Here is a 27,545-nt window from a genome sequence, read left to right on the forward strand (position 1 = left end):
TCGTGTTAGAATCGAAATAACAAGTTCCCAAGTGTGATTTATCGTAGAATAACCCGAGTGTTTCGTTCTTATGCGAAACAATAGGCCTTCGTGATATCTTCTTACACATGAGAACTCAAAACACGGGTTATTCTACGATAAACCAAACTTGGGAACTTATTATTTCTTAAATACAAATCATGGACTTATTCAAGGCATACCATCATACAATGTATATTCGATCATTATTACGGCGATATATGACCATTTTGTGTCGATTCAGCGTAAAACCCAACTCACTCATTATTACGGAGATGTACGGTTTATTTCCCTATAATATTGAACAAAGAAGACTGAAACTGTGTGATATTATGCTACCGATACACGCACACGCACACGCATGCGCATGCGCACGTGCACGCATACACAAACAATTTGTACGTTACAGTTATTACGTCAGAGCGTCAAAAGTCATAGCGGCGCGCTGGAAAAGAAAACCTCACAAAACAGGCAAATATCTGATGAATATCTTCAAAAATGTAGATAGTATACCTTGATAACGTGTTAGAATCAAAATGATCTATCTCAAACAGTGATATGCTCAGGAAAAAAAAATCATTGCCGTTGAGATACCTATTATTTTATTACTCGGGTTGAATGATTTTATTTAACGACAAATCACAAAATGAGATACACTGTATATTATTTCTTAAATCAAAACAACAAAAAAGATATTCGGACAAAAGACTAGATTTTAGTAGTTTGATCCCAGCACGTGTCATATCTTTTAGAAGATTGTATGCAAATGGATATCTCTTAAATCACCAGAGGCTATACTTTTCTTATTCATATAGTCCCTGACAATTTTTCAAATGTAAAAATGTTTTACACATCATATTTCTCAAAATATCCTTCTTTTTTCAGAAACGACACAGCATTTGAATATCCAGTTTCATGATACTCCAAAAGAATGTCCCTATGTGGCGGGAAAACAGCATGCACACCTCTAGTCCCATTACTTTTGTTAAATTGAAACGTTTGATTTTTAATCCTAAAAAACCATCCTAAACCTTTGTCGTCAGTTGGGGCTATGTCCTGGTTTCCACAGAATGGAGATACCGTTACAGTTTTTCCCTCTTTGAACGTAACCAAATTGTTCATCAAACCCCCATCTGTGTACATCTGTAAATAAATGAACATGTGAACAATGTTTCATACTTTAAAAAAAAACCAACAACCTTGTATTCATACAAGTACCTAAATGCATTTGTGCACTGTGCCAGGAGGCGGCCGTCAAGTCTGTAAACAAAGCATTGCTTCGATTTGAATCCAAATTAATTCAGCCAAATTGCTCTTCGTTTAAACTGATCGCTCGCAAATAATTATGCTGAATAAATCTAAACTACATGTTGTTATACGGCTGGTCTAGCTAACTTTCTGAATGGTTATTTTCAATGAATACTTCAAGCATTTTCTAGCAAATCTAAAGTCTCTAAAATAGCACATCTTCGTCTGATGGCTAAACCATTCATGTTCGGAGCAAAGGCCAATTAATATGTCAATATAAAAACAACCTCGTGGAGTTACTTCAACCATTATGACAGAACAAACGAGCCAGAATAATATATTACATTATTATTAAATCTATATTTATAGTCCTTTCCATTGCTCCAGATGTAGTCACATGATCAATGATAAAAAGTCGTATTGACTCGAAGGCCAGCTTCTTCTGACCCGTTTATTGACTGAGACAGAACGATCTGTCATGTACATGTACTGGTATACCATCTACCAGTAACGCAAAGAGTCTCTATGGTCTACATTGCAATAGCTGGATCTCTGCTTGCCAATGCATTTGCAAGTGCTCGCACAAAAATCAGGACATAAAAATCTCCATAGGATTCGGAAGCTTCAGTCTTGTTCGTTGTTTATAAACATAAATCCTACCGTGATACCGTAATACCGTCCCGTCCCCTACCGTGATACCGTCCCGTCGGGCAGGGATAAAAAGTGATACTTACATTGCCATCAATAACAGGGAATTTAACGCCAGCATAAACCGGAATGTAGCAAGATGCGATTAAACACTGAAATAAAAAATATTCACTTAGTTTTACAGAAACAAAAAATATTAAGCAAATATAACAAGACCTGTTTGCAAAACACATCATGTATTCCAACATGTTGGCAGGTTTGATGCAAGAGAGTATATATTTGTTTTCTTTGACCTTTGACCAAATAACCTCAAAAATACTGAATGCAGGCAACCATCTTAAGCAGGCTGACAACCAGGCCTTTTTTTAATTAATCAGCTAAAACCATTAGCAGTCTAGCAGTCACTGTGGTCTTGACCTTTGACTTACTGAACATCAAAACAATAGAATTCATCCACTAATCACATGTCACCATCCTATAATGTTTGGCGGATGCAGTCTAAAGAGTTCTTTTGTTATTGAGCGAAAGCCGTTTTAGTTTCAAGGTAACTGTGACCTAGACCTTTGAATTAGAGGACCCGAAAATAAAAGAAGTCATCAATTAAACACGGGCAATCATCCTATAGTATGATGTTTCATGACTGTAGGTTAAAACTTTATAACGTTATTAAAAGGAAACCGTTTTCAGTTCAAAGACGGCTGTGACTTTGATTGTTTATATACTAAAATCTTAAATAACAGGGTTCATCTACTGACCAAGGCACCAAAAAGTGGCCTCTAGAGTGTATACAAGCTTTCCCTTTGATTTGACCAAGTAACCTAGTTTTTGACTCCACGTGATTTTGACTCCAGATTAGAAATAATCCAAGACTTCATGAAAACAAACATTCTGACCAAGATTTATTAAGATAGAATCAAAAATATACCGCCTAGATTGATCTGGTGACCTAGCTTTTTATCCGGCCCACGTGACCTAGATAAAAAGTCATCTGAGATTAGATTTCATGTGTGTGTGTGTTCGGGTTTAACGTCTTTCTCAACAATTTTTCAGTCATATGAAAGACGGTGTCTACTTGTAGCAGTGAGCACAATGTCCAACATTATAGTGCTGCCTCACTGGAATATCACGCCATAGACACATGACATGATACCCCACCCAGTCACATTACACTGACCCCGGGCTGACCAGTCCTAGTACTATCCTCTTAATGCTGAGCGCCAAGCGAGGAAGCTACTAGTACCATTTTTACGTCTTTGGTATGACGCGGCCAGGGATCGAACCCACGACCTCCCGCACCTCCCCCGAGATTTCATGCAGATCAACAACCTGACCAAGTTTTATGCACATCATATGAAAAATGTAGCCCGTTTATCTATGATTTTAATAGATGACCTAGCCTTTACCCCAGATGATTCAGGTTCAAGCTTGGGATAAAGATCATCAAGATCATCATTTTGACCATGTTTCATAAAGATAGGGTCATAAACGTGGCCTCTGGAGTGCTATCAAGCTTTTCTTTCGATTTGACTGGATGACCTAGCTTCTGACCCCACATGACCCAGATTCGAATTTGACCTAAAGTTCATCAAGAAAAACATTCTGACTAACCAACATTCTCATGAGTTTCAAATTTAAACTGTGGTCTCTAGAATGTAGAATGTTTACGTGATGTTCCTTTGATCTGGCTTAGTGACCTAGTTTTTGATCCCACATGATCTAGTTTCAAATTTGACTTAGAGATCATCACGACAAATATTCTAACCAAGTTTCAGAAAAATTGAGTCACAACTGTGGCTTCTACAGTGTTCACAAACTTTTCCTTTATTCTGCCCTACTGACCTAGTTTTTGAACCAAAATGACCCAGTTTCACAGCTGGCCTAGAGATCATCAAGACATATGCCCCGACCAAATTTCATAATGATTGGGTCACAACTGTGGCCTTTAAAGTGTTCAAAAGGCAAATGTTGATGGACGACGGACGACGGACGACGCACGACGGACGCCGATGGACGACACCGGACAATGACCGGTCACAATAGCTCACCTTAAGCACCTTGTGAACTAAAAATTAACCAATTCGGGACGCATGTCGAAGAATAGACGAGTCCATTAGATACCATATTCTTTGAATAGTCGACCTAAAAAATAAGGTGCAATGAGGTGTTTACCGATTCAATAACGTCAAACTGGATCTCCATGGACACATTAAGGAGCAATGCATGGTGCATATAGTAAGTCCCATATGGGATACCGATAACTTGTCTATATGTTTTATTGCCAAATTTGGCAAATACGTTATCCAGCAGACACTGCAATGAATCACATATCTGATCACATGTCGACAAGGTGTATTTGTTAAATCTGTTACATGTATTATAAACAATTTTCTTGTTTCATTACATTCTAACTAATTAGCATTTGCTTTCTCAATTAAAGCTACCAATTTTTAATAAGATTACGTGATACATTAGTATAACGGGTAGAAAATCATAAGTGCATATAATCGAACAATGGTAATATTCGTTTAATAGTTATTGATAACATCTTCGGAACTCTTGATAGACCAAAACAGATTAACAAAACAATAGAGTTCTCATATACATGAGAGCAATGCATCTGCACGTGATCTTTTAGACACGAAAAAAAAAATTGTAGTATGTAACATTGAACAGCAATGTTCCGATCTTCATGTGGGTTTTTGTGGTATTCTGTGATTAGTTAAGAGTAGGGAGCTTTAAATTAATATTACCTTTTCCAAATTTAAAACTGATTCACAATATTTGTTTCATTCAGTGGAGATAAATATAGGTCACTTCATTTGTAATGTATTGAGGAACTAAATGCGTCATATCAATATTGTTTAGTTTTGATGTTTTATTTGCAGAAGTTTAAAAAGTTTGCATGGAGCTTTGATATGTTTTCTAAAAAATTTCGAAGTGAACAAGGAAGGGTCTAGATAGAGATCGAAGTCAATGTTCACTCAATGCCTCGAAGTTAAGAGCCAAGCGCCCACTCCCATTCCACTGCTCCTTCCCTGACCGTTAAGTTAACTTTAAAACATCATTTCGGAATTGATTTTATAATACAATGTATATAAATACTCTTTTTGAATGCGATGTATACTGAATGTACTTACCTCAATCAAAGCCTTATTTGAAGCATAAGTTGAAAACACTTCATTGTGTGGTAAACCTTTCTCAAACTTGGTCAATGATATAAACAAAACATTGTTGGCTTTCTTATAACCGTCTTCTGGCATATGTTTGTCCATGAACTCTTTTACCGGATCGAGCAAGTTGAAATTTGGTGTCAAAGCTCCAAGCGGCTTCTTCCGTATATCGTCGGCAAGGCCAAGATTGAAGTCTCTACACACCTGAATAAATGATGATTTTCTTTTGATGAATCATGCCTTTGGTTACTTACAAGTTTTTTACTTCACCATTTTCCCAATTAACACTTGTTATCTTTTCTGTTACATAGTTACTTCCCCACGATTTCAGTTAGAATGGTTGCAGGGTATGGTAGAGATAAAATGTCATTTACTATTTTTACTTGATGAAAAACGAGTAATTATTGTAAAAAAGAGTAAGCTTGCTACATACTGAACGGTTCTTCAGCATTATTTTGATGACATATTATCGCTTGAATCTATGAGACTTCTATTTTTAGCATGTACATTTTCAATCTTGTTTAGACTACTATCGGTTAAAAAATGACTCATTTTAAATTTAGTATACTCACGTCAAGCTTATTGGGTTCACACACTAGAAGTGCGCCTATCAAGGCACCGGCTGAAGCCCCACCTACACGCTCAATCTTGGATAAGAATGACGGTGCATGTTTTAGCAATGCCTTTGCAACACCAATATGGTAGATGCCGAGAAATCCACACCCACAGAATGATATATTCATCATCACACAGCAGCACTACAAAATAAAAGAAAGTGATCAGAACTAAAGTGAAATTGTTCAGAAGTAATGTTGTGTAGACATCAAGCAATTTGAACTCTGTTTCAAAACCTTTAACTACTGCAAAAAGCAACAGAAGTCGACGAGTGATCAATCAATATATAACAAACAATATCACGTACAGATAAGCCTTTAACTGAAATATATATTCAGCATATTCGCATATAAAATATATACAAAGATTAGGCCATCTCAATCTGTAAGTCTATGTAATAAATTACATTGTATATTCTAAATGCTTGGATGAAGACTAGCAGAATAAATACATATTGTAGTATAAAAACGTGTTTACATTCTCACTATTACGTAAATTGCATGCTTATGTCCTCAACAACTCTTACCAAATTACGATTGAGTTAATATAACTCGAAACTTGAAAACTTGTCATAGCTGGATGCATTACTGTTTAGTCTGTTACACTGATCTGTCCAGCAATACAGATGTAGTACAAACGCGTGGAAGAGTCTACATAACTGTCATGGGGACAAGGGACAGTAAATTTGAAAATTCCACAAATCTGCGCTGATACCGGTGCGAAAAAATAATAAAAATTGTGATAGAAATTGTGAGAAATTCCAGGGAAGGGTTGAGCGGATGTTTTGCATATACTTAGCACTTATCGTGTGACAATTTCAGAATGCTGATTCCGTTGTTCTATGATAAAAATGTCTTAATCTCCGGTTTTCAGAACACTAAATTTTGAGGCAAAACTGGCCCAAAATGCACACATTGTGCGACCTGTACCGTATCATCTGCAAATGTCAGAATGACCTAAAACATGTGTATATCTTAAACCATGTGACCTGACGAAATAATGAAGGGAAGAAAATGTCTCAATTTACTTTTTCCGCAAACCTGTGCTGAATCTGGATGGATGGATGACTTCTCCGAAACCCCAGGAAATATTTTAGACCCGGCCGTCTAGGCGTCTACACGGATGCAAGCATATATCTATTTAACGCAATAATTACTCGTACGCATGAATCCTTAGTTCTATATCATTATAAACATTATCCTGTTATTTGGAACGCGTTCCAAACAAATATTTAACATAATACATTATGGCAAAATGGACGATGTTTACATTCCGAACCGGATAACCACTTTGGAACTACTTTTTTAGTTCATAATGATGATCAATTCTTTTATGTAATAATACTTCGATTTATTCCGTAATTCTTTTTAAATAGAGTCAAATCATTCAATTACTTTAATTAATTCCACCTCTTGCCTCTAAACAATAAATAGAAAAGAAAAACAAGGGCGTTCCAAATAACAGGAGTATATATATAGCAAGCGAGTTAAGATACTAAAAATGCCTTGCAAGGGGAAGGTTTCCCCGGGAAAAGGGTTTTCTTTGGGGGATATATTTCTTCAGAAAATGGGGCTTGGCAATCTTTTGGGGGTTAAAAGTGTCTGAAAATTGTATTTTTTAAAGAAAAAAGTAAATATTTAGTATGCGTTCCAAATAACAGGAGTATATATACGCGACGAATTAGGTCAGATCTGTTTACAAAGTATTACTATGCACCTGTGTTACTGTCGGATACTTCGGTGTACATACGATCTTATCCTACCGTCTAGGTACTCGTATCTGTTGTTTGAAACATTGTAAGCATACAAATGATAGTTTCTTGTTTCAAACAGTCGAAAAAGTGCCTCGAAATGCCGATATGCTGCTTCGTCTCTACCGAGACATAAAAGTCTTGCCCACTGAAGAAATTGTTCTGGGTTTAGACCATTCACGTATACAAATGAAGCAACAACAATTCTTTCAAAATGTCTTAAATTCTTAGTCCAAAAATAACGTCGAATTCTTACAGGCCATAAACTTGCCGAACCAATAATATCTTGAATTTCCATCCACTTTTCATAAACTTCTCGATTATTCCTTTCGCCCATTATACATGAATACTACACATTAAATGATTTAAACTTCTGATACACTCGAGCACAGACTGACCACTAGGCAAGCGGCAAGCTATTAATGCCAGATAATTTTATGGCTATCTTAATGATCCTTATCACTTGGCACATCATTCAGTTAGAACGAAGCATGCTGGAATTCAGCATAATTTATTAAATAGCATTCATTGTTCAGATGGCTCGAACTCTGATAAGGACATCGCATGCATGTTTTTTTTCTTTCTGACCGTTCCAAAGCATGCATGGTTTTTTTACCGTTCCAAATAACAGGAGTATATATATACCGAGAGAGATTTGATTTTAATAATGCCTTGCAAGGGGAAGGTATCCCCGGAAAGGGGTTTTCTTTGGGGGATATAATTCTTCAGAAAATGGGGCTTGGCATACTTTTGGGGGTTAAAAGTGTCTGTACATGGGAATTTTTCAAAAGAAATGCCTTATTTTACGATGCGTTCCAAATAACAGGAGTATATATACGTGACGAATTAGGCCAAATTGCTTTACTGAAGCACGTGTCACATCCACAGCCCAGGTCCTGCCAAACGTATGTTTATTCAGCTAATGATGACCTAAGATGCCCTAGGGAGTGACCATCAGGAATGGCAAAGAAATTTATTAGCTTTACTTTCTTGAAATTTCCTGATTTTTTAATCATAGAAATCATTTCCATTTTGGAAAGCAACATGTCTGAACAAAATATGTCTAAGTCTGACGAATCTAGTTTAAGGAAAAGTGGAGGGAATTACCGAGAAAGGAAAAGCGACCCAAGTGAAATATCTGTGAGTGATTGGAGTAACCCCTGGAATTTTTTCTGGTTGTTCTCGCTTCCAATTACAACGGTGCTTGAATGGTTAAGAGATCATGGCCTCTTGGCTAGGAGTATTTCGTGCAATAAATGTGATGGCTCAATGCATCTGAAGACCAAGAAGGAGCGGAATGGTGGACAAATATTTCGATGTTCAAACAATAGGAATCATCAACGGTCGCTCCGAACGAACTCAATTTTCGAGAAGATAAACATTGAAATCCAAGATGTGATGGTTTTCATTAAGTGTTATTTGGATAAGCAGTCGTTACTGCAGTGTTCAACTGCCAGTGGCACAGTGTATGGCACTACGGCCGTCAACTGGGCTAGTTACATTCGGGAACTGTTTAAGGAATATTTCCATCGGCATACGCTTAACAAAATACTAGGGGGCGAAATTGAAATCGACGAATCTCTTTTTGGCCGTCGGGTAAAGTTTCATAGTGGCAACCCCAACAAAGGACTGAAAATATGGATATTTGGACTCGTAGACAGAAAGACGAACACCGTAATTCTGTACCCTGTGTCAGACCGGAAAGAAGCCACCCTCCTTCCCATCATCAAAAGCCATGTGAAACCAGGGTCAACAATTTACAGCGACGGTTGGTCTGCATACTACAACTTGAATGAAGCTGGATTTAAGCATTTCACTGTCCTACACAAGTATTCATTTCGAAAGGATTATGTAAACACGGCCACGGGACAGATCATAAGTGTACATACAAACAAAATTGAGGGTGCATGGAAACATGCAAAAGATCATTTCAGGCGGATCGTCGGTACAAAGTCAGAACAAGTTGAAGGCCACCTTGCCGAAATCATGTGGCGTTCCGAGCATAAAGGCCGTCTTTATGAGAAGTTTGTGGAACTCCTGTCTCAAGTCTACACACTTGACAGGCAGCCGGAGTACGAATACACAACTCCGCTGTTCGACTCCTGGGAAGGCCTAGACTGTAGGTCCGAATCCGGTCAAGAAAATGATGATACAATACAACCAATAGAATCAGGAGCTGAAATGTCCGATTCCGATTCAGAGGCCGAAATAGCGAATAACCGCGCCAGAGTATTGATGCCGCCCGCAAAGTCGCTTATCTTTCCTGAAGGCCCCAGTGTTTCTTTTGAATCAGACACGACTCATATCAGTGACACAAGAAAAGGGCCAAACGTAAAAACCACCAAAAGGAAACATCCTTTCGCCAGTATGCCTTCAACTTCGACTCCCGTCAGTGGGACAGGGAAACCTAGTATGGCTAGTAGAGCTACATCCAGCAACCCCTCACCCATTTACATTGACACGGACGAGGATACTACACTAACACAAACGACAGCTGCACAAGCCCCTTCAATTCACAGAACGGACAATGTTTGTCACCCTGTGGGTTTCAAACCTGTAAAAAAAGAAGGACCGGTGAAAAAGAAAAAAAGAAAATCAAATCAGTATAGCAAATCGGCTTTCAAGTGGCAATAGGACTCGGATGATGATGATTTCCAATGAATACAAACCAGCCATTTACATAATTTATACTGTTGTAATTGAGTGTTGATAAGGTGTAAATATTTCTTACTTGTAGTGCGTAGGAAACAATATGTACATAATTTGTGAATAGATCGGCGCCAATATATCCACGAAATGTAAATAGCTAAAGGACAGAAACTTAACTTTTTCAGTTCAAATATTTTATAAATACATATATAAATTGGATAACAATACGGAATAAATCGAAGCCTACATTCTGCCAGGTGAGTTGTTTAGTTGTATTGTTTTATGAATGAAACTTGCCCCAGATAGTATTTCTTCAATGGCGGATGAATACAATCAGTTATTACTTGACCTAATTCGTCGCGTATATATACTCCTGTTATTTGGAACGCATCCTAAAATAAGGCATTTCTCTCTAAAAAATTCCATTTTCAGACACTTTTAACCCCCAAAAGATTGCCAAGCCCCATTTTCTGAAGAAATGTATCCCCCAAAGAAAACCCTTTTCCCGGGGATACCTTCCCCTTGCGAGGCACTATTTAGAATCACAACTCTCTCTCTATATATATACTCCTATTATTTGGAACGCACTTGTTTTTCATTCATACCCATTTTTGGAGACAAGATGTAGTATTCAATAGAAGTGAATTAAATGATTTGACTATTTAAAAAGCTATACGGAATAAATCGAAGTATTATTATATCAAATTATTCTTTACTAAAAAAAGTAGTTCCAAAGTGGTTATCCGGTTCGGAATGAAACAACGTCCATTTTGCTGTAAAATATGGTAAAATATTTATATGGAACCCGTTCCAAATAACAGGATAATGCCGAATAGAAATGCATTTAAAGTACATCTTCCTGTTTTATTAAAAGGGCAACATTTTATCATTATTAAAAACGAGCTGGATCAACGTCATCCCGTTAAAACTATCCTTTATGGTAGAAATATTACTTATCGGTAAGGCACAACAGAATCAGTACCATTTAGTGAAATAAACTTACCCCTTTGTAAATGTTTGAATTGGCACGCCACTAATTACATGTTTATAGTCCACATTTACATACGTAAACGAATTCAAGAAGCGAAACGTCAGTTGTGCTTCTCACTGTTTAAATACCAGAAAGGATAGTTTTAAATTCCATTTTTAAATCATGGTTATTGCCGTAGACTGGTGAATGCATTTAAAAGTGATATTTCTATCACTGTTGCTTTAACTTACATCAGCATAATAATGCCAATGACATCAATATGAAACTTCTCTCAATAAACATAAATTAACAACGCTTTCTATAACTTTTTTAACTTTGCGTTATACTGTCAATTTTTTTGTTCTCTTTACGCGAAAATAATTCCTTTTCGTACATTTTTACACCTTTCAACCCAATAACTTTTAAAAAGCGAAAAGATTTGCTGAAAGAATTCAAAATTGTCATTTAATGAAATGTTCTATTTTTAGAACAGAAATATGAGCAGTTACTGTCTTGACTGATCCCATTCTCATTCCATAAACTTAGTAGCGCAACATCTTAGCAGCATAAAAACCTATAAAGCATTCAATATAATTATTTGTGCAATAACTAAAATATTCCATGAGTTATTTTTTCCCCATCATGTTAATCATTTTGACTTAGTTCTTTTGAAACAATTCGCATATTATATATAATATCTAAATAAGTATACAGATATTGTAGTATATTTTAGATTGTTTGTTTCTCTATATATTTTCAAAATACCTAAAAATTATGTGTAATTAACAGATAATTTATATAAACGTATAATATCCCAAAAAGGATACAAAAATTTATCATGTAAAAGATTTTCATATAATCTAACATGATCGCCCGCTTAGCTCAGTAGGTAGAGCATTGATCTACGGATCGCGGGGTCGTGAGTTCGATAATCGGCGGGGCATATGTTCTCCGTGACTATTTGATAAACGACATTGTGTCTAAAACCTCTGATTCATGTGGGGAAGTTGGCAGTTACTTGCGGAGAACAGGTTTGTACTGGTACAGAATCCAGGAACACTGGTTAGGTTAATTGCCCGCCGTTACATGACTGGAATACTGTTGTGAAACGGCGTTAAACCCAAAACAAACAAACAATAAACACTAAACAATGTTTACGAGTGTGTTTAATGCCTTACCTGTATCCCGAGTTCTCCCTGATACCTGGTCCAGGTAAGTGGTGATACACATTCAAAAGTGCATTCAAAAGAATGTAACAGATTAAAGCAAAAGATTTCAGCTTGCCTTCTTTCAAACTGCCAGACATTTGACAAAGTCCCATTCACCATCCGAGTAGTTAGTATTAGCAGTGGAAATCTACGTTTTTACCATGCCCGATGAACTCGACCTTGACATTGTTATAGGTTCTCACAACTCACAAAAATGTCCGTTAAATAACAAGATACATGTTTACAATATCGCATTTTTTTTTCCTACTGTCATTCATTCTTAAAATAATTTATTTATTTATTTATTTGGGTTTTACGGCGCACTAACACAGTATAGGTTATATGGCGCCAAACAGGACTACAGATTTTGGTTTCACATCTCATTTACATCGAAATAAAAACATGAGGTATGGAATCAAAATTTGCATACCTGCTGGAATCAGAGAGTTACAGCAAAACCAAGTGTTAAGACCTTATTAGTCGCTCTTACGATCATGCAAGGGTAAGGCAGTGTTTCCAATTCTTTTCATATATAGATCGTCCCAGAACCATATAATGACTCCTACAGAGGTGGTTCCTACCCAGCCTCAACTCTACACCAGACCGAATCATGTTGGGCCCTAGAAAATTGTGCTATTCTGTCCTGTGTTTCTGTAGTTGCGACAAACATACATGTATAATTTTCCAGGAGTTTCCATACAGTTAAATGCCGGTAACTTATTGTAAATGCGATGGACTTGATGTTCTTGAAATTGAACAAGTGAAGGTTCAACACTTATAATAAATCTGCTAAATCTAGACCTTTCTTTCTCCTAACCAAGCACACATTGTAACTCTGTAAAGACCTATCAAGCACCCGCAGTTCACCTACCAGTAACCACAAAAGTTATTAACATTTCATTCTTCTCAAATTATAGCCACGCAAATGGCACGATTATCTACCTCACTGAAACTATCCACTCAGGCTGCGCAAGATTACAAAAATAGGTTGAAAAAATGGAAAAAGCTATGGGATGTGGAATTGAATCCAAATAAAAGCCAAGTCTTTCATATGGACAGCAACAGGTTGCTCAGTAAATTTCCGCACAGGCTGGTCCCAGTAAAAGACGCAAATTACCTTTGTACCGACATTAATTTAGTCATTGCCTAAGATGGTTTGTTTGTTTTGGGTTTAACGCCGTTTTTCAACAGTATTTCAGTCATGTAACGGCGGGCAGTTAACCTAACCAGTGTTCCTGGATTCTGTACCAGTATAAACCTGTTCTCCGCAAGTAACTGCCAACTTCCCCACATGAATCAGAGGTGGAGGACTAATGATTTCGGACACAATGTCGTTTATCAAATAGTCACGGAGAACATACGCACAGCCCGAGGATCGAACTCACGACCCCGCGATCCGTAGACGAACGCTCTAACCTACTGAGCTAAGCGGGCGGGTATCAAGAATCTCAATAAACGCAAACAGAACACTAGGTTTCCTTATTTGGTCGGCACTGGCCATAGCTTTCACAGATGCGGTGGTTCTAATGCTGCAACGGTGGAGGATTCGTCGAAGAAACGGAGAATAAATATGGCTGGCTGAATGTAATCGGTAAGTTTTCTAATGAGTTTTACCTTATTTGTTTACGTTTAGCTAGCAACAACTGAGGTACTTTATTTGGTACTGAAAGACGACAGGTTTTGTGACAAAATCAACCCAAATAACATGCTTATTATACGTGTAATTAGAGTACCGTTTACATGATCAGATTTTTTTCTGAAATAGAATAATAAAGGTAATTTATTTTTATTTATTTTAGCGTAGCTTTGTGAAACATTGAACAAAAGTTCTGTGGAGCTTTTGAGCGACCCTATTTGAAGAACATATATGTTTTAGAAAAAATATACCTTACCCGCACCCCCCGCCCCCCCCCCCCCCCCCCTCAAAAAAAAAACAAAACCACACCCACACACAGAGCAATTTCTGGTGCCCATTTACAGATGGGTCCACTGAGGCAATCGTTATAACGTACCTTGCCCAAGGGCACAACGCAATGGGAGTAGCCTGGAATCGAGCCCGCGGCCTTAACCTCCGTAGGAAACCGTCTTAGTACTCTCGACAAATGCATCCACAATTGATAGTAATTGAATTCACCTCTGTAACAATATATACATCTACATCTATATATATATAGTACGAAACTCTATCATCAGTTTGTATTTGTACATCGGCTAGCGGCAAGCAAAAATGAAAAAGCAATTAAAATAAGCAGTATAGATATAAAGGGTATTACATGAGCGTCTTTTCATATTGAATTTATTAAACGAGTTGAATAAAATAATAAAATGCGAGGCTCTGTCGAGTATTTTATCAATTTTATTCAACAAGTTTAATAAATTCAATGTGGAAAGTCACAAATGTAATATTCTTTTTATCACATGTTAGACGTTCTTGTCTAAACATCAAAAATCGACTTTCTTATACTATATAAACAAGACAATTTGACCGACTTTGCCTATACTATAAATGACGTCGACGTCAAAGATTTATTACACTATAGTGTATTATCATTTTTATTTAATGGCTTTATTACACTCCTGCGACGTCAAACATGTGACAAAATAATAGAATAGGCAGAAACAAGCAAGTTCAAAGTAAGAGAATCTAAGAGATAGTTCCCAGACTGCGTCTGTTCCTTAAGCAACAAGCCAACCCGGCTAGCGTAGCGCCTAATGGGAATTCACCCAATCGGTACAGCTCTGGCTATCCTAGGATCTAACACAGTCTAGTTTAATCATATTTTATTGCTCTCTGTTTCAATATTACACACAATATTACATACATTTTTAACACACAACAAAAAACAAAAGGGTTGGGCTACGAGTTATTTCAACATCAGCATACAGCCCTTCCCATAGAAAAAGATCTTATAATATTCTATTCAACAGACTAAATGTGAGCAAGTTACTTGAGAGAGAAATAAACAACAGAAAGATTACAATAATCAAGAGAGAGATAGATAGAGAGAGAGAGAGAGAGAGAGAAGAAAAACAGTCTGGGCGGATAGCTGCAACTAGATGGTAATCTTGATAAGCTCCTACCTGAAGTGTACCAAGTTAGGAGCCTCGGCTACATTAACTGTTGCCGGTAAAGAATTCCAAGTAAGTAAGTCCATGGAAAAAACTGTACTTATAAATGTTGCTTTTGGATGGTAGTTGCCGCAGTTTCATCGCATGTTGACACCTTGTACGTGTAGATGTAGGCTTGATATTTGTCTTTGTTTTTACTGTAGGCAGAGGCGTCTATATCAACTAGATTGTTTAGAATTTGGTACAACATGGTGAGTTGGATCTTGGTGCGCTGGAATCTAACGGCCCCCAGCTCAGATCGTTGAGGATATCTGTCACGCTACTGGTATTCCTGTAACGGCTGCAGGTATATCTAGAAGCTCTGAGTTGCACCATCTCCAGCTTGGATATTTGTTGTGGTGTTGGGGTGGGGGTCGAGGCCGATGCACAGTATTCCAAATTGGAACGAACCATTGCGAAGTAAGTGCTAGATTTAGTATCTTTGCTTTGAACGCGCAGATTGCGTTGGAGGAAACCTAGCATACTATTGCCTTGAAAATCTTGATTATACGGTCAATGCGTTGGTTCTAAGATAGATTGAAACTTATTTTAACCCCAAGGTATTTGGATGACGAAGTCTCTTGTATTGCGCATTCCTTCAAGCTGTAGGAGAACTCGATTTTCTTTCTTGAACTGCAGACCCGTTGTTTGTTGCATTTGTCTGGGTGAAAGTCCATGTCCCACTTCTTTTCTCAGGCGGCTGACTTTGTTGTGGTCCTCTTGCAGAATTTAGCAGTCCTGCAGTTTCTTGATAGGCCTGTAGACTATGCAATCATCTGCAAACAACCGAGTTTTAGATGTCACACACTGTGGCAGGTAATTGATAAAAACAAGAAAGAGTAACGGCCCAAGAACATATACCATAAACAAGGACATGTGCCGAGTGCCCGAATGCATACAGTATATATAAATTGGATGAGTTCGCATTAATTGGATCTAAACATAGATCGAGCTCCAAATAAGCCTACATCTATTGGATTTCAGTCAGACGATAACTTGTCAATACATGCGATTGGCTGTTTAGACGGAGTAGAAGTTATGATAATTGTCCATCACCGCTGGGGTTTGGAACCTTATAATAATGTGGTATTTAACATTCTTCATGTGAGGAAGCCATTTAGCTGGCTTGTTGAAGACTGATAGTACTGGCCAGATGCCAAACCGTTGCTGAAATAATGCCCTGAAGAGTTGGAAAGTCTTAATCTGACATATAGTTATGTCAGTTTGACGTTAAACCCAATAAAATGAAAATTAAAAAGGACCAGACAATCATTCTAGATAGTAACTGATCTTTTCGTAACTTAGGCTTTGTGTACTTGTTTTTCTTTTCTTTCCGCCTTATTTATATTCTTGCGTGTCATTTACGGTTCATCAACGCGGTGCAGTGGACAGGAAATAAGTTGCGACAATTGCGTAGATCTTTTTCAATTTTAATTTGTGAAAATTAGTAAACATGTCTTGGAATGATTGGTGTAAAACAATTAAAGATCAAGGATTTGTTGCAGGTGGAGTATATGGACAGGATGGTTCTGTTTGGGCGGAATTTTGTGATGATGTGAGTTTCACTTTACTTCCGCAAGCTTGCGGAAATTATAAATTTCAGTGTTATTTGCAAATAGTTGTAGAGTATCTTATAGAAACAGGTGGAATAAAATTTAAAAAAAAAACAACAAATGAATAAAAGTTGCAAGACTTCTCTCTTCCTCATATTGAGGCCTTAAATAGCGATAACAGCATGGCTCACGCTGTCTGTCACCATTATCGCCATTTGCGATTATTTTATTTCAAATGGCGAATATTTTTTTCATTTTGGCGACAGGAACCGGCGTTTATTTTATTTAATAGCTACACAAATAATTATGCCAAGTGAGACAGTAGTCTAAATAATGAGACCTCGGGTAGACCGATTTTACATTTTGATATTTTACGTTGTCTACCTAGAGGTCTCAACCAGAAACAATCAAAACTGTGGTGGAAACTGTGGTTGATTGAAATTACAATTTTTCAGTAGTCACAATTTTTTTTAGCCCTAACAGCTTACCTGTTGTTTTAAATCATAAATAGTAAATAAAAAACATAACAGGACATATTTATCAAGAATTTCTGTTGTAAAAAAATTTAAACCTCTAATGTTTCAATCGTCTTCATGTATCCCGGCACAACCAGTTTTCAACCGCTTAACAAGTTTTCTGTGCAGTTTTGTACAAATGCAAGTCCAAATCTTTGGTTTATTGTCTAACACTTTCTATCAGCATAAGTGCTATAAAAGCATACCATTTAAGTTTCAAGTTTCTAACTGAACGAATACCTGGGAGGATGATTTTGAAAGCCATCAGTAGGAAGTCATGCTGAAAATTTACAACCTAAATTCAACCGCAGGTGGTATTTTCCTTCCAGCAAAATGAAACAGCACTAAACTTACTGTAGTTTCATTACAACATTGCAAACATAATACACCCAAAATTCAAGTCTGGCAACAAACACTAAAACCAACATGGCAGATCAATATGCTGTAGGTACACTTGTCTAAATTGGCACCTAAATTACAGGGGGTAGGGTGAAGTAAATGGCAGCCAAAAGTTAGTGCATTATCAAAAGAACTATATCATGTGCTCAATTACTCCAGAGAACCAGGTGTCACATCTGCTACATTGATAGCTGTCACATATGACGATGTATTATATAATTGCTAAGGTTTTGACACTCCAAATATGTCAAATTGCTTAGAAAATGAAGAAAACTGTTGCAAGGACAGGCATCATGATTGCATTGTCAAAATAATTTAATAATAGTATGCTTCACAATTCTGGCATAAGCATGTGTTAAGCAAACAACATTTAGTGCAAAAAGATATATAAAATACTGAATGGCTTAAGCAAGAATAGTAGTAGACTAGGAAAGACGCAGGTTTTTTAGTAATAAGAAAAACCTCATGAAAACATAGTACTGCTACATAAATGGAATTTATATAATTTTCTAAGTACCAAAACTGAAGGAGAATAGGTTCATAACATGTTCTGTCTCTGCTGTAAACAGTGAAACAATCACAACTGATCAGTTTGGCTTGTAAAGATTTTTATCATACAAAGTCCTAGGCAGTTGAAAATAGGTTGTGTTTGAAAATAGGTTGTGTGGGGATAATGGCAGTTGGAGGCGTGACCAATGAAAACGCTTCGTGTAGTAGTGTGTTTACCTGTATCGGCCACTTTCCAATATGTAGTACACGCGATTTAAACCTCTGAATTTTTTTAACTGTTTTTTTTAGGAATCTAGATAATATATATATCATTGAAAAGGAAAAATTACAGGCTTTCTATGTATGTATTTCTTTTTTTGATCCGTCGCTTTATTATAACATAATTCCCGCCCAACGGATTCCGTTGGGTGTTATTTACGCAAAGAAGGGGACAGTGCTATCACATTCTTTTCCTTTTCTGGTTTGTACTCTGAGGCGGATATCGACAAGTCAAAAAACTATTAACGATATTCAACTCTCGAGTACAATTATTTGGACTAGTGAGACAGTAACCCGCGGTCTGCTGGTGTAGAAAATCGATAGCGCGGACTGTTTATTACCTCGTGTATTCCAAACACGTGTCAACTATGCTGATAACATTGCCCAAGGCGGTAGGATGCAGACGACAATTAAACCGATTATAATCGGAAGTTAATCTTACTTATCTAGCTATCAATCAGATTGAACTGGCGCTACTTTTTTTTGGAACATTTTACATTAACTTCAACTCTATATTCGGCAGATGACATTAAACCAATTTGTACAGCAGTTTCCTGAAAAATAAATTGCCATCTATAGTTACCGCTAATTTAATTATCTTTAAAAACATATTATAAACTTACCTAACGGTCGACGATTTCAAAATATCTTTTATCAGGATCTAGGTTAGATCTATATGTGTTTAATCTAAAATGAAATTGTTCGAAGAGAAAAAAATCTCTTTTTTTCTCTCAAATTTTCAGAATTTGTAAAGAACGCGAATTTGTTGAAATATTACAGGCCAGATATTGTAATAGTTTCTTTTTAACCAGACAATTCTGGCATAATAAATGTTTGTTTTGCACATTAATTTATTGGAAAGCCCAGTCCTGTTTCCATTTTTAGAAACAAGGCCGATACCGGCAAACTTAAAAAATCAACAAATAAATCTGCTTGCATACTGTAATAAGTGTAAGTAGAAACATTCTAAAACACTTAAAAATTAGTATATTTATTGAATAAAGCATCAAAAACTTGTTGACAAAAGCTGTAATTCAATAGTGTGCACAGATGCCAAATATCACGTATTTTCGCGACCTGATTGTTTTGTCATTTTCGAGCAATCTAAGTGCAGTTATGGTCAAAAGAATCATGAAAACACTTTTGTGTAAAGAAAAAGTATAAACATGAATGATACTCAAAGACTTGTAAACTTCCCATTGTATGCAACTGTGTCCATATTGTGTGTGCATGAATGGCCTGTCAATGGAGCTAATTGAGCCATTTCCAAGTCCATAATGTCAGTCAATATCAACCATTTCAGCTGCCTTACACAAACTAAATAATGTGTCCTGTAAATGCCTTCAAAATCAATCAGAATATAGCATTTTAAACTGTTATAAATAATATAATGGGATCCCATCACCAATATTAGGAGGTAATTTCCCTGAATCCCCGATTCCCACACCCCATGTTGGGGCCTACTACTTTTTAAAGCAATTAAGAAAGTATATATGTTAAAATTTGTCATTTTTATTTTTACAATACACGCAAAGATCCGCATCAATTTTGGCTATTAATTTTTCATCTATAGGTTAAAAAGTTGGCTATTATTTTTTTGAGGCCATTGTGAGCCCTGCAAAGGATTTTTAGCCCACCATCATCAGATGGTGGGCTATTCAAATCACTCTGCGTCCGTGGTCCGTTGTCCTTCCGTCAGTCCGTCAGTCAGTCCGTCCTTCCGTCCGTTAACAATTTCTCGTTATCGCATCTCCTCAGAAACTACCAGGGGGATTTTGACCAAATTTTGTCAGAATGATGTATTGGTACCCTAGTTGTGTCCCCCTGAAAATCAGACTGGTTCAACAATTGTTTAGTAAGTTATGGCCCTTTGTTTATTTCTATAATTTACATAGATTTATATAGGGAAAAACTTCGAAAATCTTCTTGTCTAAAACCACAGAGCCTAGGGCTTTGATATTTGGTATGAAGCATCATCTAGTGGTCCTCTACCAAGATGATTCAAATTATTTCCTTGGGGTCTAATATGGCCCCGCCCCGGGGGTCACATAGTTTATATAGACTTATATAGGGAAAAAAATTGAAAAACCTTGTTCAAAACCACAGGGCCAAGGGCTTTGATATTTTGTATGTGACATCATCTAGTGGTCTTCTACTAAGATTGTTCAAATTATCCCCCTAGGGTCAAAAATGGCCCCGCCCCGGGGGTCACATGGTTTACATAGACTTATATAGGGAAAAACTTTGAAAATCTTCTTGTCCAAACCACATGGCCTAGGGCTTTGGCATTTGTAATGTAGCATCATCGAGTGGTTCTCTACCAAGTTTGTTCAAATTATCCCCCTAGGGTCAAATAGTGGCCCGCCCTGGGGTCACATTGTTCATATAGACTTATATAGGGAAAAGCTTTTAAAATCTTCTTGTCAATAACCTACAACATTCAAATTTGGACCACATGTATGGTTTTGAGTGGCAAGATGAACCTTGACCTGAGTTGACCTTGATTTTGACCTAGTGACCTACTTTCACATTTCTGTAGCTACAGCCTTCAAATTTGGACCACATGCATAGTTTTGTGCACTGAAAAAAACTTTGACCTTGACATTGACCTAGTGACCTACTTACACATTTTTGAAGGTACAGGCTTCAAATTTGGACCACATGCATAGTTTCGTGTTCAGAAATGAAATTTGACTTTGATTTTGACCTAGTGACCTACTTTCACATTTCTCAAGCTACAGCCTTCAAATTTGGACCACATGCATAGTTTTGTGTACCGAAAAAAACTTTGACCTTCACATTGACCTAGTGACCTACTTTCACATTTTTGAAGGTACAGTCTTCAAATTTGGACCACATGCATAGTTCTGTGTTCCAAAAAATTAAATTTGACCTTGATTTTGACCTAGTGACCTACTTTCACATTTCTCGAGCTACAGCCTTCAAATTTGGACCACTTGCGTAGTTTTGTGTACCGAAATGAACTTTGACCTTAAGATTGACCTAGTGACCTACTTTCACATTTCTGTGGCTACAGGCTTCAAATTTAGACCACATGCATAGGATTGTGTACCGAAACAAACTTTCACCTTGACATTGACCTAGTGACCTACTTTCACATTTCTGAAGGTACAGGCTTTAAATTTGGACCACTTGCATAGTTTTGTGTACTGAAATAAACTTTGACCTTAAGATTGACCTAGTTACCTACTTTCAGATTTCTCAAACTACAGCCTTCAATCTTGATGCACATGCATAGTTTTGTGTACAAAGAATTTTGTCCTTGAAATTGATCTAGTGACCTACTTTCACATTTCTCAAGCTACAGCTTTCGAATTTGGACCACATGCACAGTGTTGTGTACGGAAATGAAATTTGACCTTGAGCTAGTCAATAAGTCTTGAAATTTGGAACACTCAAAAATGGCACATTGATGGCAAAAAAATTTTTTTTTCGAAAATGAAATGAAAGTTTATCTTTTTTATTCTGTCAACTCATCAGTTTCTTTCATAGGTCATTTTCGGGGCTGGAGAACTAAGTTTTCGGTAGAATATATCATGGCAGTTAAGTGAAGAATCATTCAGTTATAATAAATGAATACTGGTACTGATGATAAACCCAGACAGATGATAAAGTCGATCACCTTGGAAATATTCGATTGCAAGCGGTTATTTGTAAACTTGAACACACCATCTAATAATTTCCACTTACAGCACCAACTGGTGTAAACAAAAACAAAATTGGTAAATATTCTGTATAAATAAATGACTTACATTTATTTGTATAAAAAATATTTATCCAAAATTACTGGGGAAGAGGGCGTTATTTGCGCATGCTCACTGTCGAAACATGAAGGCCTGACATTGGGTCACTTTTCATTACTTGATCAGGAATGACTGTTGCAATTTTTTTGGGAAAGTTTTAATATAATTACTGGTTGGGAACCATTTTCCGGACAGGACTAGTTTCCAGACACATGTAATATCTGCTTTATTTCGTTGTAATTCATGTAATTGTTTCATCTAGATTATTTAGATGTTTGTTCTTCATGTCTACAGCAAACCACTATTTTATAAGGCTGTATAATGTTTTGGTTTTTGATGATAACTCACCTATGTTTACAAAACAACTTTCTGTCTTAACGGGGCATGAAGATAGCATTGCGCATGCGCAGTAGTTCTCACATGCTGAGGTATCAAGTGGGAAAAAAATAATCAAACTACATAATGATTGTCTGCTGATAACATGTTCTACTTTTAATTTAACGCTAAAAGTTACATAAGATGCAGGGCTGTCGATTTTTGCACTAATTTTATTCTATATCTATTGGAATTATCAAGAATTCGTATACGACGAAAATCGAGTTTTTTATAGTCAACATCGGTTTGCTTTCGTAGCTGCTATTGAAAGTCGAGTTATGTTTCATGCGCAATTTTGAAGAGATGAATGATAAAAAAATGTGTAGAAATGGTTTAATTACTTATTTTGATACCAAATTAACAACAAAACACTCAAAATATTTGTCCGGAAACTGGTTTACCTGACTGGAAAAATAACTCAATTTAGTGACCCCATTTGAGGCCCCATAGAACCCATATTTTACGTCACAACACGATGCTGATTACAGCATCGGATGTGGAAGGAACTGAAGTTTGTGCAGTGTGAGCTTCTTTTATGTCAAATATTTTTTTAGGGAATAATGGAGCCGAAATATGAAAATGTGTCCAGAAAATGGTTCCCAACCAGTATACGAAGAAAATTTTATAAATGACAAAGTGGCTGAATGTATCATCAGTCAACGTTCATACAGTCCCCATTTTACAAACCCCTTTCTGGGCCTCACTTCGTGTGTGTTTGCTTACTAAATATAAAACTTGAATAATGTAAAGTCTTCAGCGAATGTTAAGCTTTATTTTGATACCAACCATTGATTTCAGTTTGCAGAAATAAAAAAGTTACAGATAAAAAACCTCATTTCTGTTTGGGTTTATCATCAGTACCAGTACACATTTAAAAGTTATTACATTTAAAACAACAGAGTGTGATCACAATAAATAATGTCTCACTAAATGGGTTAAATAGACAAAATTATTCAAGGAATGGAAACAGTTGCCTGAATATGTATTTATGTAGATAAGAATCTGTAACTCTCCATGTTATAATCATAAACACCAATAATAATCTGTGCTCAAATATAAACAAGCTAAAAATGTGGGTGGGGTACACTATAGTGTATAAAAACGTTGGAGCATTATAAATAATGAAAGTGTCATGCGCTGATTGCTATACTCAATATGCTGCCTTAATCAATTTATAACATTATTTTCAATAAAGAATAATTTTAATACATTATATCCTCGCTTGAAATTCATTTTTATGCCCCCGAAGGGAGGCATATATAGTTTTTGAACAGTCTGTCGGTCTGTCCGCAATTTTCGTATTTTTGTCATCGATGGATGGATTTTCAAATAACTTGGCATAAATGTGTACCACAGTAAGACGATGTGTCGCGCGCAAGACCCAGGTCCGTAGCTCAAAGGTCAAGGTCACACTTAGACATTAAAGGATAGTGCATTGATGGGCATGTCCGGTCCATATCTTTGTCATCGATGGATGGATTTTCAAATAACTTTGCATGAATGGGTACCACAGTAAGACGACATGTTGCGTGCAAGACCCAGGTCCCTAGCTCAGAGGTCAAGGTCACACTTAGACATTAAAGGGTAGTGCATTGATGGGCGTGACTGGTCCATATCTTTGTCATCGATGATGGATTTTCAAATAACTTGGCATGAATGTGTACCACAGTAAGATGACGTGTCGCGCGCAAGACTCAGGTCCGTAGCTCAAAGGTCAAGGTCACACTTAGACGTTAAAGGATAGTGCATTGATGGGCGTGTCCGGTCCATATCTTTGTCATCGATGGATGGATTTTCAAATAACTTGGCATGAATGTGTACCACAGTAAGACGAAGTGTCGCACGCAAGACCCAGGTCCATAGCTCAAAGGTCAAGATCACACTTAGACATTAAAGGTCATTTTTCATGATAGTGCATTGATGGGCGTGTCCTGTCCATATCTTTGTCATTCATGCATGGATTTTAAAATAACTACGCATGAATGTGTGACACAGTAAGACGACGTGTCGCGCGCAAGACCCAGCTCCGTAGGTCAAAAGTCCTAAACTCTAACATCGGCCATAACTATTCATTCAAAGTGCCATCGGGGGGCATGTGTCATCCTATGGAGACAGCTCTTGTTTTTTCTGTCAAAACATTGTCGGCCATTTTACAGGAGAGCTTCAAGGGGACGTAAATCTTATTGACGGAAATCACCGAAGTTTTACGACATATGCCTCGTGAGCATTCGTTCATTTCCGTGAAAAAACTAGGTCACCAGTTCAAATCAAAGGAAAAGCTTGTTAACATTCTAGAGGTCACAATTTTGGCCCAATCTTAATGAAACTTGGTCAGAATATTACTGTCAATAAAATCTTGGACAGATTCAATATTGGGTCATCTAGGGTCAAAAACTAAGTCACCTGGTCAAATCAAAGGAAAAGCTTTTTAACACTGTAGAGGCCACATTTATGACTGTATCTTCATGAATTTTGGTCAGAATGTTAACCTTGATGGTCTCAAGGTCCAGGTTGAATCTGGGTCATGTAGGATAAAAAACCAGGTCACCAGGTCAAGTCAAAGGAAAAGCTAGTTAACACTGTAGAGGCCACATTTATGACCATATCTTAATGAAACTTGGTCAGAATGTTGATCTTGATGATCTATAGGTCAAGTTCAAATCTGGGTCAGGTGGGGTCAAAAACTAGGTCACAAGGTCAAATCAAAGGAAAAGCTTGTTAACACTCTAGAGGCCACATTTATGACTGTATCTTCATGAAACTTGGTCAGAATGTTAATTTTGATGATCTTTAGGTCAAGTTCGAATCTGGGTCATGTGGAGTCAAAACTAGGGCACCGGGTCAAGTCAAAGGAAAAGCTAGTTAATACTTTACATTTATGACCATATCTTTATGAAACTTTGTTAGAATGTTAATCTTGATGATCTTTAGGTCAATAGGTCTGGTGAGCGATACAGGGCCTTCATGGCCCTCTTGTTATTCTTACTACTGGTAACCCTGTATGATTCATATCATCTAAAAATTCCAAGGGTTAATCTTATTGCTGTAGCCATTTATTAGATTTTATCATAGATTGAGGGTGTTATCAAACTTATAATACTATGACTGTGGTCTGTCTACAGCATAAAGTTTGTTCAGTGTTACAGTTTTGATACACAGTGGCTGCAATACATAACGTTATTTCAGCAGCGAAGCCATACAGAATTATCTGTCCATTCATATAAAAACTTTCTTTTATGAAAATGAGTTTCCCTTGGTATTAGTTTCAACTTCATCAGACTGGCATATGCTAATATTATTTGGATTGTTCCCCACATTATTATTTACGTCTGTGGAGAATTTATTACCAAAAAATTAAGAAAGTAGCAGTAGCCATAATTGTGTGTCAGCTAGACGTTTGAAATGTGCAAGTGCCGGTTACAGTAACTACCGAAAAGAAGTTTAAATACTGAAAAGGACCAAATAACTGAAAATGTAATTATTGGCGAAAAAGCGGGTCCCACAGACGCACACCAGTTCACAAATGCGAATCCTTGGCCTAAAATATGGGTCTGGGACGCAAAAAATACGCATCCTGGAAATCCCTGTGGAACCGATTCTCTAGAAGACTGGTAGTATGTCATTTATTTGGCTTAAAAATTTAATTTCAGCGACATGTTACACTTTACAACTCAGTGATTTTTTTACTTTTTTTGGCAACAGCCCATGCCTTTTCAATTGGGAATTTTTAGCGCGATAAACTTCAAAATTGGGAAAAATGAACAAACCTTAATAAAGAAATCATTTTGAAAAGTTTTATTTTAAGGTAAATTTATTTCATTCAAATACGCACTGAGGTTGAACAGACAGGACAGACAGGTTATTTTCTGATGTCACAGGATCTGATAGCTCAGATAGCTTAGGGTCACCATGAGCTTCTGTTGATTTCTGAGGGTCATTTTGTGGGGACTCAGATTTCTTGGACAGATCACTTTTCTTTTCTGACGTTTGATTTGAATTTAATTTCTCTTTAACTTTACCAAAAGATGTTCGAATGGCCAGAGTACCGATGACGTGTTTAAGTCTTATTTTCTTATTATAATATTTGGAATTATGCAACATTTTTCGATAATTTAGGTAAGTTTCTAACAATTTTTTTTCCGACTCATTTTGACGCATGAAAAAGCGTTTAGCGACCGTGATGAAAGTCATACTAAATATATGGAACAATATAACAAGTACACATAACCTCACACAATTAGTAGATAAACCCACAAGAGTAACAAACTTATCATCAACTATTATTGACCATTTATATACAAATCAGCCTTCAAACATTATAAATGTACAAATACCGCATCTCGCATTTAGTGACCACTTCCCTGTCTGTTTCACCAGAAAAATTGTAACTACAACTAAAAATGGCCCGCTACATTCAACAGTTAAATATAGGTCATATAAAAACTTCAATGAACAAGACTTTTTACATGATTTAGAAAGGCAGCCATGGTCTGTGTTGGATATGTATGATGATCCTGATGATGCTTTGAACTTCTTTCATAAAATTTTTCTAGATGTTATGGATCACCACTTACCTAAAAAGGAACGTCGAGTTAAATATAAACATCAACCAGATTGGTTTAACACAGAAATAAAAGACACAATTAGGTTGAAACACAATGCTAAAAAATCAGCCAACCAAGAAGAATACAAATTTTTGAGACAGAAAGTAAAAACCTTGTCAAATCAAGCAAAAAGATCATTCTATTCCCAAAATATCAATGACAACAAGAAAAACCCTAAAAAGC

At 36.8% G+C, this 27,545-nt stretch overlaps 3 protein-coding genes across 4 annotated transcripts in view; 2 read left to right on the plus strand and 1 right to left on the minus strand.

Annotated features, from left to right (window-relative positions):
- Positions 1-665: 665 nt before the first annotated feature.
- Positions 666-11,256, minus strand: LOC123554186 (patatin-like phospholipase domain-containing protein 4). Of its 2 annotated transcripts, XM_045344152.2 has the most exons (5): positions 11,102-11,256; positions 5,657-5,842; positions 5,052-5,288; positions 2,001-2,066; positions 666-1,161 (listed from the first exon to the last, which is right to left on the minus strand). In XM_045344152.2, exons 2-5 carry the CDS (start codon positions 5,828-5,830, stop codon positions 865-867), a joined length of 774 nt encoding a protein of 257 aa, XP_045200087.2. In that variant the 5' UTR covers positions 5,831-5,842; positions 11,102-11,256; the 3' UTR covers positions 666-864. The 2 variants fall into 2 exon arrangements, with proteins under 2 accessions (XP_045200087.2, XP_045200088.2); XM_045344153.2 differs by lacking the exon at positions 2,001-2,066.
- On the plus strand, positions 8,159-10,475 carry LOC128558590 (uncharacterized). Its single transcript, XM_053548362.1, has one exon. It carries the CDS (start codon positions 8,410-8,412, stop codon positions 10,081-10,083), a length of 1,674 nt encoding a protein of 557 aa, XP_053404337.1. The 5' UTR covers positions 8,159-8,409; the 3' UTR covers positions 10,084-10,475.
- A 5,487-nt stretch (positions 11,257-16,743) lies between the features above and the next one.
- Positions 16,744-27,545, plus strand: part of LOC123554187 (uncharacterized) — a 33,915-nt gene continuing 23,113 nt past the window's right edge. The window contains exon 1 of the mRNA XM_045344154.2: positions 16,744-16,939. Coding sequence (XP_045200089.1) covers positions 16,838-16,939 — 102 coding nt within the window. The 5' untranslated portion in view covers positions 16,744-16,837. The remainder of the gene's footprint in view (positions 16,940-27,545) is intronic.

Source organism: Mercenaria mercenaria, chromosome 7 (assembly GCF_021730395.1).
Source record: "Mercenaria mercenaria strain notata chromosome 7, MADL_Memer_1, whole genome shotgun sequence".
Classification (NCBI taxonomy): domain Eukaryota; kingdom Metazoa; phylum Mollusca; class Bivalvia; order Venerida; family Veneridae; genus Mercenaria; species Mercenaria mercenaria.